Here is a 14,843-nt window from a genome sequence, read left to right as displayed (position 1 = left end):
GAGGGAGTCACAGACTGAAACAGGCTCCAGGCTCTGAGCTGGCAGTCAGCACAGAGCCCGACGCGGGGCTCGAACCCACGAACTGCGAGATCATGACCTAAGCGAAAGTCGGACGCTTAACCGACTAAGCCACCCAGGCGCCCCTCCGTTGGTCTTTCTTAATAGCTGAGAAATCTATAACCTGCTTCCTATACCCAAGTTACCTCAATATCTCCCCCACCCTGAATTATTGAGATGGCCTCAGATTTCATCCTGGTGCTCAGGACTGCCTTGGTCCAATCCAGCCAAGAGATAGAGATGTAAAACAAAAATCCAATTATGTCACTCCTCACTTATAATCCCTCCAGGCTCCTGATAGCTTTCAGGATGAACTCCAAACTCCTTAATATTTTGATTAAACTGCTTTTACTCACCACTTTGTTCAGATTTCAGCCCAGGATACACTTCCAGAAACCCTTCAGGGACCATCACCTTTTGAATTCTGAATCAAGGTCACTGCTCTGGGCTCACACAGCTCCCTGTGCTGCTTTCCACTATAAAATGTATCTAATGTTGGTATTAGATATTAGTATATAAAGTTACTATTTCTCTTGCTCTTCTCCCCATAGACTGTTAACTTCTTGTAAACTATGCCTCATTATTTTTTAATCAAAAGTACCTACCACAATCCTTGACAAATAGCCTATTATTGACTAATGAGTAAGTGAATAAATAAATCAATGAATATGGTGGCTTATCTTTGGGTTTTTAAATTCTCTTGCTGGTTTCCCAATCTGGACCAGTGGTTAAGGGCTCAAGGGGCCAATGAAGCGAAGAATACATGCTTCTCAAACGTTGAGTGTTATTAGAATGGTACTACATTTGAACTTATTTGAATTGTCCCTTGCCTATAAGTTAATAGCCACACTATCAGGTAGATATTTTTTCTATGTAATTTTTTAGTCTTATTGTATAAATGCTCTATTATTTTTCTTCATCACTAGCTTCTCTCTAGCACCTATCCAATCTTTATAGACAAATGTAAGTCATTCAATAAGCAAGAGCAACACCACTGATTCTACAGCACTTTTAAAGGACCTTCAGGTATACTGTCTTACTTAACCATAACATTGCTCAAGTAGGGAAAGCTGATTTCATTACACCTTATACTTGACATAACATAAGTCTATTTTTAAATTTTTCCTATTCCCCTTAGATATGGGAATCCTCCCGGAAATTTACCAGGAAAAAAAAAAAACAAAAAACCAGGGTTGAGAATCCCTGTAGACTTGTGAGAACCAGCTGTAATGTGGATCTTTTGTTTACAGTGCTACTTAGAAATTAATTTACTTGATGTGACACTCTTTCAGCCAGTTTAGTTAAAAAGTTAAAGGTAGTTCATTTGAGACGTTCCCGACTGCATAGAAATCCACCCTTCCCCAAATTCACCTGCTATACAAACATTCAATGACTATCCGACATTCAGACATTGCCTGGATCATAATGATACTTCCAAATCATATTTAATCTTAGATGGGACATACGTATCATCAAAAAGGCCTAATTAATAACTTATTATGTTTTTTTTTCTTCTGATTGGTATGATTTAAAAAGTAAAGTCACAGACATAAAGGCAAGATTAAAATACCCAGAGAAATCATTGGTTCTTGATCTCAGCATTCATTCATGAAACATTTCTTGAGTGTCTAGTGTGTTCCAGGGATATGAGATTTATAGAACAGTCCCTGCCCAAGGGGGTTAATGTCTAGTCAAAGAGGAAAGATCGGTAAGCAGAATTATAAAGACCACTGAGAGGGGCGCATGGTGGCTAAACTGGTTAAGCATCGAACTCTTGACTTCAGCTCAGGTCATGATCTCATGGTCGTGAAATCTCATGAGATCTCATGATCTCATGGTTTGTGGGTTTGAGCCCTGAGTTGCATTAATAGCACAGAGTTGCTACGAAGTCTCTCTCACTTCTCTCTCTGTCCCTCCCCCTGCTCTCTCTCTCTAAATAATAAATAAACATTTTTAAAAGACCACTGAGAATGGTTATTATGGTTTGTTTGACCAGAGACAAATTACAAGCAAAACCAAATTCTGGGGGTGCCTGGTTGACACAGTCAGTTAAGCATCCTACTTCAGCTCAGGTCATGATCTCACAGCTCGTGGGCTCAAGACCTGCATCGGGCTTTGTGCTGACAGCTCAGAGCCTGGAGCCTCCTTCTGATTCTCTCTCTCTCTCTCTCTCTCTCTCTCTGTGGCCTTCTCCCACTCATGATCTCTCTCTCTCTTAAAAATAAATAAAACATAAAAAATAAAAAAAAACCAAATTCTGATTTTTCCAACAATTTCTTACAAGGCTGCTCCTCAACTTAACAGCAACAAAAACAAAAAAGCTCACCGTTCTGTGGAAGTCAGAGAAGATTTGGTTAAATAGAAACATCCCGGGGGCACGAGGGTGGCTCAGTCAGGTAAGCATCAGACTCTTGATTTCAGCTCAGGTCATGACCTCCTGGGCATGAGATTGAGCCCCAAGTCAAGCCCTACATCAGGCTCAGCAGAGAGTGTGGAGACTGCTGGGATTCTCTCTCTCTCTGCCCCTCCCCTGCTTCTGCTCTCTCTCTCTCTCTCAATAAATGAACTATTAAAAAAAAGAAAAAAGAAACATCCCTAACATATTTAACATATTTGATTTATCAAAGTTTGGTCCTTAGGCTTTGGGAGAAAGTTTTCATTGTCCATAAAGAAATGTCTTAACGTATTCTCAGAAAACATCCAGTGACAGAGTATCCACCCTCCCAGGTTAAAATATTCTATCATCCTAGGAAACAAAGTTATCATTGTCCATCCAAAATCTCTCATTCTTTAATGTTGGTTCATTGCCTTTGGTTGGATTTCTCTTGGCAGTTTGAAGACCAATCCTTTTCCTCATGAAAATCCTTCTTACTGTTGAATATGCTAGAAGCAAATGGAGATTAATAGCTTTGTAACTCTTTTTTCCTACACATATTGAAACCCAAAACATTTCCATTTGAAGTCTGGCTCATATAGTTTTGTAAAGGTTTTCAAAGTCTAAATGTGCAATATTTTCCTTGTGAAAATCTTTCTATTCATTATGGCTTCAGGTGATTTTACTATTGCTCGGAAAAATATTCTAAAAGAATCTTTTCATAAAAGTCCTAGAGTGTATTCTTAACACTGCGTAGGTCCTGCAGAAAGAATCCTACAAAGTCACTGAGGGCTCCCAGGTTTTATTACAATGAAACTCTTCAAAGGCAGAGACCTGTAATGCTAATATTTCTCCCAATGGATCAAGTTCTTGCTACTTTGAATCTCTTTGCAGTCGCTTATCTTTCACTATATTATAGTCATTTAAATCACAAGCTTTGGTAATCACCTACCAAGGCACTAATTTTACAGATAGGGAAAAAGAAGTTTGGCAAGATTAAATAACTTGCTTGAATGACAGAATAAGGAAAAGAACACAAATCTTTTGTTCCAAATCGGATGTTCTTTCTAATACATTGAATTTGCACTTTGTAAAATACTGGTTGAATCATTTATCAAAACTAATTTGAATTTTAGCTTCATGAACAAAGCAACCATTCCAGTAGTTGGAAATGACAATACAATTCCAAAGGCTTCCAATTATGTTTCTCCCATTTGCTTCTGAATTCTCTCCAAACAGGCTTTCACTCCCATCGCTACACTTCACTATGGTTGAGTCACCAATGACTTCCACATTGCTAAACTGACTAGCCAATTCTCAGCCCTCCTCTTAATTAACCAATTAGTGCTTCTTCCTGAAAACACTTTCCTGTCTTGACTTCTAGTTTAATATACTCTTCCCCTCCCTCTCTGACTCCAATTTTTTCAGGCTACTTTGCTGGATTCTCCTCATCTCTCTGACTGTGAACAATTGATGTCCCAGGGCTGTGTCCTCAGACCATTACTATTCTTTAAGTCACTGGTCCCTCAGTGACTCATTGAGACTCACAGCCCTTTGGATCCCAAATTTATATCTCTGACCTGGGCCTCTCCCCTTGAACCTTTCATATATCCAACCGCCTTCTTAAAATCCCCACTTGGGTGCAAAAAAAAAAAAAAAAAAAAAAAATCTCAAACTTAACCATATCAAAAAATCAAAGCCTCATTATCCCAAACTCTTTCTCAGACCCGCTTCTTGTTCATTCTTCTCCATCACAGGAAATGGCTATGTTATGCTTCCAGTCACACAAGACAAATCCTCAACATCTGCTTTGTCTTCTTTCCTCACATATATTAAATATTCCTCACATATCATTAAATCCTTTTGGTCTCATGTTCAAAATATATACAGAACTCAACTCTCTCTCCAAACTTCCACAGCTACCAACATCACCCAAGATATATCATCCTTTTGGGCCCAAATGATACAATGGTCTCCTGTCCTCCCTGTTTCTGCCCTTGCTTTACTTTAGAGTATTTTCAAACAATAATCAGAACGATTATGTGGATGTGTAAGTCAGATCATGTCACTACTCTGCTCAAAACCCTAAAATGGCACCACATCTCACTTAGAGAAAAGCCAAAGTCACAATGGCCGATAAGCCCTTTCATGATGGGCCCTATCAATGTTCTAGTCTCACCTCCTAACTTCTCCCTCTGCCCCACTGTGCTCTGGATACACTGGTCTTTTCAAGGTTCCTTGAACATGTCAGGATGCTCTTGCCATGTTCAAGAACATTTCATGTATTGTTCCTCTGCCTGTAAAAGCCTTTCCTCAGATATCCTCACTGCTCCCTCCCTCATCTCCTTCAGGTCTCTGTTCAAATGTGACCTCTTCAATCAAGAGCTTCCCTGACCACCATATTTTAAATGTCAACACACTCAACGCATTTCAAACTCCTCATGCTGTTTTTCTGCTTTTTATTTTCTCCAGACCCAATTACCACCAATAAACACACCATATATATCTTAACTATTTTCTTTATTACCTATGTTTCCCCAGTAGAATGTGAGCTCTATTAGTGCAGAAGCTTTTTGTCTGTTTTGCTCCCTGTTGTACGCCCGTGTCTGAAGCAATGCTTGAAACAGAATAGGTGAGTGAATGAATAAATGAATGTAGACAGATAAAATATATCCTAGATAAAAAAACAGAGAGATGGTGAAAGAGAAGAAGAGAACTTTTCTTTATATAAAGTGACTCACTAAAATGCACCACCCCATTCTCTTTCTTCTGTCTCTGGTACCTGTCTACACACAGGGGAAATGGAAGACTGAGTGATAAAAGGAGCTGTAGTTAGGGAAAGACCATCAGCTCTCCTCAAAGTTGTGTTCTGAGAAAGACAAAAATACACTGTGAGTATTGTAAAAAGCACAGCCAAAATTAATATGTAAGAATCAACAAGCTGAATAATAAACCGGTGTTGGTGAGGATGTGAAGGAACTAGAACCCTGAATACTGCCACTGGGAATGTAAAATGGTAAAAATGCTTTGGAAAATAGTCTGGCAGTTCCTCAGACAATTAAACATAGAGTTACTGTGACCCAGCAATTCCACTCCTAGGTACATACCCAAGAGAAATGAAAATATACATTCTTTGGGGGTGGGGGTGGGTTCCTCATATCACAACAACCTATTCTCAGATACCACCAGATGCCACAGGTGAGTGGTTCAGTTCTACAAGACTGCCCACCCTCACTCCCACCCTCTTCAAAGGCCAGTTACACATCCATGTTGCTACCTGTACTTCCAACCAACTGGCTGTAAATCAGAGGTTTCCATGCCCCCTTCCTTAAGTTTGATTAATTTGCTAGTGTGGCTCAAAAAACTCAGGAAACCCATTTACTCACTAGATTACCATTTTTTATAAAAGGATGTAACTCAAGAACAGCCAGATGGAAGAGAAGCATAGGGTATGCAGGAAGGGGTGTGGAGCTTCCATGCCCTCTTAGAGCGTGCCATTTTCCCCAAATTCCCACATGTGAACCAACCCAAAGCAGTACAAACTCTGTCCTAGTGTGTGTTTACAGAGGCTTCATAACATAGCGACGATTGATTAAATCTTTGGCCATTGGCCATTGGCAATTGATTCAACCTCCAACCCCTCTCGGCTCCCCAGAAGTTAGGAGTGGGGCTGAAAGTTCCAACCCTTTAGTCACATGGTTGAATCTCCTGGCAACCAGCCTCCATCCTTAGGTGGGATCCAAAAGTCACTCCATTAACATAACAAAAGACAATTTTATAGTTTGGATACTGCAAGGGTTTTAGGACCTCTAAGTAAGAAATGGAAATGAAGCCCAAATATATACTTCTGATATAATTTGTAACATCACGTATTTCCACACAGAAATGTGTAGATAAATGTTTATAGAAGCATTATCCATAATAGCCAAAACTCTAAATATCCATTAGGGATTCACGGTTAAACAAAATGTGGTATAGCCACACAACTGAAGATTATTTAGCCATTAAAAGGAATAAAGTACTGACACATGCTATAACATGGATGAACCTTGTAAACATTGTGCTAAATTGAAAGAAGCCAGTCAAAAAAGATCGCATTTATATGACTGCATTCAGAAGTAAAGGCCAGAACAGGACAATCAGTGGACAGAAAGTAAATGAGTGCTGGCTTAGCACTGGGAGAAGAATGATAGGGAGCTAAGGGACTGATAAGTAAAAGGCACAGAATTTCTCTTGGAGGTGATGAAGATGTTCCAAAACTGACTGTGATGATGGCCACACATACCTGTGAATTTACTAAAAACCACTCATTGTATTATACATTTTAAATGAATGATTTTAAGGCAAGGGAATTATATCTCAATAAAGCTGTTTAAAATTAATACATTAAATGTAATCACAGTAGTGAAAAGCCCATCTTAGGTACAGTTAGCTTCACAAGGTTGGCTTGACTTTTCATGGTCCTTGTCCACTCTGGTACTTCCTCCTACCATGAGTGGGTATTTGGTCCTCCGACACCAGCTTCCTTACACGCGCATTTTCTGAATGATTGTATTACCTCCTTGTTAACTTGGTAGGCTTCTGCCTCATGTATGTCTGTGTAGTCTACATATTTTAACTTTTTTAATGTTTCAATGTTTTTTATTTATTTTTGAGAGAGAGAGAGACAGAGTGTGAGGAGGGGAGGGGCAGAGAGGGAGACAGAATCCAAAGCAGGCTCCAGTCTCTGAACTGTTAGCACAGAGCCTGACGTAGCATTCCAACTCATGCACAAGATCATGACCTGAGTCGAAGTCGGACACTTAACTGACTGAGCCACCCAGGTGCCCCCTATGTATTTTAATTTTTACCCCCCACCTGCAGACACACACCTTGAGCCAAACTGTAATGCAGAAGCCCAAACTAATCATGTGCAAAGGCATAAGGGTTTTTGTCAAATGCCTTAGAGTGCATCTCAGATCCTGTGTCCAATATTTCATCTGGCTATATTAGACAGTAAATGTCAAAGGGTTTTGAAAAGCTGTAGGTGGTCAAAGTTATAATTATTATCTTAAGTTCCCCACATTATTTCTCTCTCTGTCCACTGTATCATCCAATCATAGGAATATGTGTTGGGAGCTATGAAAAACAACCACATGTAAAACAGACAGCCATCAAATGTCATAGAACTTAGAGACGCTCAAATGGTAAAGAAAAAAAGAAAAAAAAAACCTAGAAAAAAATAAGAGAGATGTTCAACTTCGATCTCTCATTTTATAGTTGAAGAAACAAGTAAATTGACTTTTCTAATGTCACTCACTAAAACAGCCAATCCCCATTCAAAGCTCTTCTGTCATCCCACGCTGATCAATCAAAAGTACAAGAAAATCAAAAACTCTTAATAATTATACACATACACATACAAACATCACACAAAGATAATATTATAATTCAGTAAAGTGAATTAGCAAACTGAAAGGTTAGTCTGTTTTAACTTTTATCTCCCTCTTTGTCTTCAGAAATACTTTTAATAGTCTTAGATAATATGAATACTTGGCCACGTCTACTTTGAATCACAATAAAATTAATAATTTTGCTGAATTACACATGTAATTAATTGTATGGAACCAATGGAATCATTTTCTCATATTATTTTTTTAAAAAAAGCTGTAATTTACTAGTCACTTGTTATTAGCATGCCAAGTTTCCCCCACTTTGCAATAAGATTGTTAAACTATAGGAAAGTCAACTACAGCACACTTTCCCATTTGGTGACAATTGGAAAGAGGCACACCACAATACAATTTATTCCAACAATTTTTCATATCACATCAAAATATCACGATGATCCAGTTTCCATTTATGTCTTGAGGCAATCTGTGTGTTGTTTGCAGCAACATCATTTCATAAGAGTCATTTGGAGAAGAGGAAATTGTGATGTTAATTGGAGAAAACAATCTTGACTTTATTTTTTAGCCAGCTTCAGCTATATCCCCATAGAAGAAACATATTTAGGCTATTCCAAAACAACAAGTCTTGAACTGCATCATAATTGGCATCTTGACATTTAATAAATTGAAACATAACACAAGAGGTGTCTGACTAAGACAGTATAAACAGTAAATGACCACTTAATTCTTTATTCAAATATAAGGGACATTGAGTGTTTCATCAAGGTAGAAATGTAGATAAACCTACCCTACTCTTCTGCATGTCCCAGAAAAGTAGGATAGGTTCTTATTTTCATCATTTGAAGAACAAAAAAATCCCAGAAGGTTCCATTTCCCTCTAAATTTCTACCCGGGCCATTTTTTTTTAGATAGCTAAAACCTGCCCCCTTTAATACCTAAAGATAATTTGAACTCATTCGTCAAAATGTACAAAGAAAGAATTTGAGAGTCTCCATATGAAGCTCCCATTGTGAAGAGGTTGCATCAAGGTCTCCTAAGAGAGAGAGACTTTCAAAGCAGGGGAAAATGTGGGAGAGCAGTGGGGGAGGACTTTTAAGAAACCACTGCTTTATTTCTTCAACTGGGCAAGGACTGTGCTAATGAAACTCAGGTGGATGTCAGACAGCAAAGCCCCAGGGCTCCCCGGGCAATGTTACCCTCAGCAATGACAATGAGGGTTCCTCTGAGCCTCACAGAGAGGTGCCACTTTAAATAGAAACTGAAAAAAGTAAATCGGATCATATTACCGTGGAGCGGCTGAAACCCAGGGCTTTAGTGGGGGAAACGCAGTTATTTTGCTTCAGCTACCTTGAAAAGAGCCCCGCCAGCCAAATCACATGCGTTTCTACCGGAGGAGACATTGACCTAATGTTTATGCCCATCTGTGAACCTAAGTAATGAGGACTTGGTGCAACGATGAATAGATTTAGTTAAGAAATGAATGGCTTCTCTCCTGTGTTCATCTCTTCAGTTCCACTAGAAAATTACTCACAAGCTTCCTTGTGTCTCACACAACAGGTCCCCCCGCCCTCCCGAGTGTGCTCTCAACCGGGATGTTAGCTCTTAGAGTAATTGCGGCTGGATACCCATGTCCAAATCTGCCTTCCTAATTAAGCATTCTTTAGCTCTAAAATTAAAAAGTCAATGAACTCCGGTTTCGATGTCCTTGCTCAAGACCCTGGGTTCTGGTTTTTACTGTAATTCCACACTTCCAGGTTTGGGGACCAGGGTCCCAGCACCTACAAGACCCGAGTAGGGATCAGGGAGCAAATCAGGATGCCAGAGAGCAATTCTTTGTTACAGTGGTTTTCAGCTACACATTAAAACAAATAAATAAATAAGGTTTTGAAACTTCCTAACACTTTTTAAGAATTTCATTGCATAAGACATGTAACCGTGAGAAATAACAAAGAATAAATATTCCCCTTACCTGGATCATGGAAAGGCACCAGAGCAAAGTTGAAAAGTGGTCTCTTAGGTCTTTTCAAAGACGTCTCCAAAATTTTGGAAGCCCCTTCGATAACCTGAACTAGATCATCATACATGGAACCAGTCACATCAAACACAAAAGCCAAGGTGGAGGCCCCCTCGGGAATTTCCTCCTCCCTGGTGTCTGCCTGGGGGCTCGCATCCTGAGCCAGGGAAGAATAAAGAAGAGCAAACAGGAATACGCTGTGGACGATGTCCCAGGAAATCATTGTCCTTTCTTTCCTTTTTTTTTTCTTTTCTTTTTTTTCCTGGGCGCCTAAGCACTGTGCTTAGCCGTCCTCAACAACACGCAGAGGGGCTCCTCTCAGAGTAACTCATTTAGGCTCTCGAAAGCTCTCTGACCTAGCAAACAGTGTGGAGGCGACAGTCCGCCCGATGGGGACGCGCACCAACCCCGAAGCCCTGCAGGCGCTGAGCGGCCGGAGATGCGGCCGCTTTTGTCCGGACGCAGCTTCCNTCCTCCGGGACCCCGGTGCAAACAATGGCTTTCAAGCGTGTGTGGCGAAATCCCAAAACTGAGGGGACGCCACACGGACTAGCACAAAGGGAATTTTACTCTTCTACTGTGTGCAACGCGGCTGCAGACGCTTCTTTCCTAATCCCCCCTCCCCGAGGAGCCAAGACGCCCCGGCCCAGCCTCCAGTCTCTCAGCCCGCGGCTCCCCGCCNNNNCTGAAACAGGCTCCAGGCTCTGAGCTGGCAGTCAGCACAGAGCCCGACGCGGGGCTCGAACCCACGAACCGCGAGATCATGACCTAAGCGAAAGTCGGACGCTCAACCGACTAAGCCACCCAGGCGCCCCGAGAAAGCTGAGTTTTTAAGTTTCATCAGCAAGAGTCATGCCCCTGGGCAGTCGGAATCCTCCCCTTCGCACGGTGGGGCCCAATCGTGTCCCCATTTCACATTTCCTCCCACAGAACAACCAGGTGCCAAGTCTCAGCCAAAGATCCATTAAAAAGGTGTCCCCCCTCCACGGCATTTTCTTGCTGATAAGTAAGGAAACCTCGCCCTGGAAAGCATTACAAAGGCTTTCCATGCTGTAATTGTTATATACATTTTAGAACTAATAACAGAGATAAGAAGGTAGACAAAGAAAATCAACCATAAGCTAGGGATTCCTTTCATTTTAATAAAAACGTACTTCCCTTGTGGAAAAGGAGTTGTCTGGATCCTGGCATTCTAAAGAGGGGCAAACGTTGATCCCCGTTGGTCTGCGTGAGAGACCACCCGTCTCACCCAGACTCCGCCCGTGGAAGAGCCAGCTCTCACCAGTGTTGTATAGTCTGCAACGCTCTTCTTTTTTAGACCCAGCAGCAGTGGGCCGTGAGTTTATGATACCTATAAGTCATGTCACTTCAAGGAAGCAGACAGGCCATTTGGGCTGAGTGGGAATATGAGAGGAGAGGGGGAAAGTTCGTCCTTTCCAAGTAGTATTTACAGAATGCTATTTGAGTAGCCTCCTCCTTTGTTTATTTAAAAAGGATTGCATTCGAAGTCGAAGTCAGCTGAGCTGTTCCAGGTGTTCAAGGAAGGTCACAGAGCTTGTGATTGAGTTCTGGGTCAGATACCTGGGTTCAAAGCCCAGCTGTGACACTTAATAACTGTATCTTCAGTAAGTTACTTTACTCCATACCTTCATTTATTCCACCATAAGTACTAAGAATGATGGGGCGCCTGGATAGCTCAGTCGGTTGAGAGTCATGATCTCACGGCTCGTGAGTTCAAGCCCTCATCAGGCTCTGTGCTGACAGCTCAGAGCCTGGAGCCTGCTTTGGATTTTTTGTTTCCCTCTCCCTCTGCCCCTCCCCCACTCATGCTCTGTCTCTATCAAAAATAAATAAACTTAAAAAAAAAGAATGATAGTACCTACCTAATCAGGATTAAATGATCCATCTTGGTACATATTCCAGGAGCACTTGAAAAGAATGGTTTCTATTGGGTCGAATGTTCTATAAATGTCAATTAGGTCAAGTTGTTCAATAGCATTATCTCAGTCTTTCATATCTTTACTGGTTTCTGACTATTCTATCAGTTTTTGACAGTGGTATTGAAATTGCTAACTATAATTGTCTATTTCTTCTTGCAGTTCTGTGAGTTTTTGCTTTATGCATTTTGAAGCCCTATAATTAGATGCATAAACATTTAGAGTTATAGCCTCCTAATTAATTGATATCTTTATCATTATGCAGTTATCTTCATTATCCCTGGTAATATTATTTGCTCTGAAATATTTTTGATGATAATGATGTAGCCACTATAGCTTGTTCAATGTGTATTAGCATGATCTATCATTTTCTATTCTGTCACTTTTACCCTATTTGTGTCCTTACATTAAAAGTGTGTTTCTTGTAGTCACCATACAATTCAGTTGTGCTTTTTTTATGCAATCGAATAATCTTTGCCTTTTAATTCAGCTGTTTAGACCATTTAGATCCAATGTGATTATGGATGTGGTAGGGTTTAAATCTATCATCTTGGTATTTCTTTTCTATTTGTTCCCTCGATTCTTTGTTCTTTTCTTCCTTTTTTATGCTTTCTATTGGATGTGTTGAATACTTTTTATGATTTCAATATATCTCCATTAGCTTATTAGCTCTAACTCTTTATTTTAGTGCTTGCTTCAGGGTTTATAGTATATGTCTTTACTTAATCACAATCTTCCTTCAAGGAAAAGCACTACTTCCTGTACAGTAAAATAACTTCAGAGTTGTACACTTCCATTTCTCCTCTCATAACCTTTTTGTTGCTGTCATCCATTTAATTTTACATTACTATATTTTCTTTTATTTTTAATGTTTGTCTTTGAGAGAGAGAGAGAGACAAAGTGTAAATGGGGGAGGGACAGAGAGAGATGAAGACACAGAATCTGAATGAGGCTCCAGGCTCTGAGCTGTCAGCACACAGCCTGTTGCAGGACTCAAACTTATAAACCGTGAGATCATGATCTGAGCCTACGTCAGACACTCAACCGACTGAGCTGCCCAGGATCCCTTACATTACTATATTTTAAACTTCAGACTATATTGATGTTGTTTTTTATTTAAATAGTCAATTACCTTTTAAAGAGATCTGAATAACAAGAAAAAGTTAATATATTTACCGATGTAACCACCATTCCTGGTACTCACCATTCCTGAAGTATATATACACTTCTTTGTATAGATCCAGATTTACATGTAATACCTCCATGAAGGACTTGCTTTTACGGTTCCTGTAGTGAATTTCTGCTGGTGAAAAAAAATCTTTCATTTTGTGCATTTGAAAGTCTTTATTTCACCTTTATTTTTGAAAGATTAGATAGATAGATAGATAGATAGATAGATAGATAGATAGATAGATATTGGTATATTCTACATGGATAGGTTTTTATTTTTCTTTCAGTACTTTAAAGATATTACTTCACTGTCTTCTTGCTTGCTTTGTTCCCAGTAAGAAATCTCTATCATATTTACATTTGTTGCTTTATATGATCTATAAGTTTTTTTCTTTGATGCGTTTAAGAGTTTTCTTATTATCACTGTGTTTAATCAGTTTGAATATGATGTGTCTTGGTGTGGTTTCCTTCGTATTTCTTGTACTTAGGGATTATCAAGCTTCTTATATCTGTAAGTATATGGTCTTCATCAAAACTAGAAATTTTGGGTCTTCATTTCTTCAAATAGCAATTCACATATATGAGGCCATCTGAGGTTGTTGCACAGTTCACTGATGCTCAGTTCGTTCTTTTTAATTATTATTTTCTTTTCTCATTGGGTTTCATTTTTTGACGGTTTCCATAGATATTTCTTCAAGGTCTTTTCTTCTCCACTGTCTATTCTATTCTGTCACGTTCAGTGTACTTTTTTAATGTTTATTAATTTATTTTTTTGACAGAGAGGGAGAGAGAAATCCCAAACAGACTCCACACTGTCCTTGCAGAGCCCGATGTGGGGCTCAAACCCATAAACTGTGAGACCATGTCCTGAGCAGAAACCAAGGGTCAGGCGCTTAACCAACTGAGCCACCCAGGCGCCCTACTTCCACCCCTGCCGCCCTCACCCCGAATCCTTGTTCAGTGTATTTTTTCAACTCAGACATTGTAGTTTTCATCTCTAGATTTGATTTGGATTTATTTATATCTTCCATGTCTCATTTTAAGTGTATGAATATATGGAATACACTTATAGTAACTGTTTTAATGTCCTTGATTGGTAATTTGAACATCTGTGTCAGTTCTGCATCACTTTCAGGTTTTTTTTTTTTTGTCTGCTTATTATGGGTTGCATTTTTTTTTTCACTTCCTTTTGGACCTCATAATCTTTGATTGGATGTCAGACATTATGAATTTTACTTTTGGGGTACAGGATATTTTTGTATTCCTGTAAATATTCTTGAGCTCTTTTCTAAGTTATTTGGAAATAGTTTGATCCTTTTGGGACTTACTTTTAAAATTTGTTAGGTTAGACCAAAGCAGTATTCATTTTAGAACTAGTTATTCCCCATTACTGACAAAGACCCATCTGTCACTGTATAAATACTCTGTGAATCATGAAGTTTTCCAGTCTGGCTGGTGGGGACAGACCTATTCCCATCCCTGTGTGAGTGTGGGCACAGTTAGTTACCTTTATTCCTTTCAATTCCTTTAGGCCTTTCTTGGGTCTTAGCCAATTTTCTCACATCCATATTCTGGTCAGTACTCAGCTGAATATTTAAAAGGGACTCCGTCCAGATCTCTGGAGTTTTCAATCTATATAACTTCTTCAGGTTCTCTCTCCTGCAAACTCTAGCTCTTTAGTCTCCTCGGACTCTCACCTGAATCTCCTCAACTCTCCGCCTGCTAAGTTCCACCTTGCTTCTGCCTCCATACATCATGACCTGGATACTCCCCGAAGGTGGTTAAACTGGAACAGTTATAGAATTTGCCTCATTTGTTTCCCCATCTCTCTGGAATCATTGTCTTTCTTTGCCTGAGAATAAAATGAAAGAATGATCCTTCTTCATTTAGCCCAGTGTCTA

General features: G+C 39.7%; 1 protein-coding gene across 1 annotated transcript in view; it reads right to left on the bottom strand.

Moving 5' to 3' along the window:
- The window catches only part of HMCN1 (hemicentin 1), a 442,670-nt gene extending 432,612 nt beyond the window's left edge, over nt 1–10,058 (bottom strand). The window contains exon 1 of the mRNA XM_077763274.1: nt 9,791–10,058. Coding sequence (XP_077619400.1) covers nt 9,791–10,058 — 268 coding nt within the window. The remainder of the gene's footprint in view (nt 1–9,790) is intronic.
- Nucleotides 10,059–14,843: the final 4,785 nt, after the last annotated feature.

The sequence above is a fragment of the Crocuta crocuta genome, unplaced genomic scaffold (assembly GCF_008692635.1).
Source record: "Crocuta crocuta isolate KB4526 unplaced genomic scaffold, BGI_CrCroc_1.0 scaffold3, whole genome shotgun sequence".
In the NCBI taxonomy this organism is placed as follows: domain Eukaryota; kingdom Metazoa; phylum Chordata; class Mammalia; order Carnivora; family Hyaenidae; genus Crocuta; species Crocuta crocuta.
This window is presented reverse-complemented; position numbering and strand designations above follow the sequence as displayed.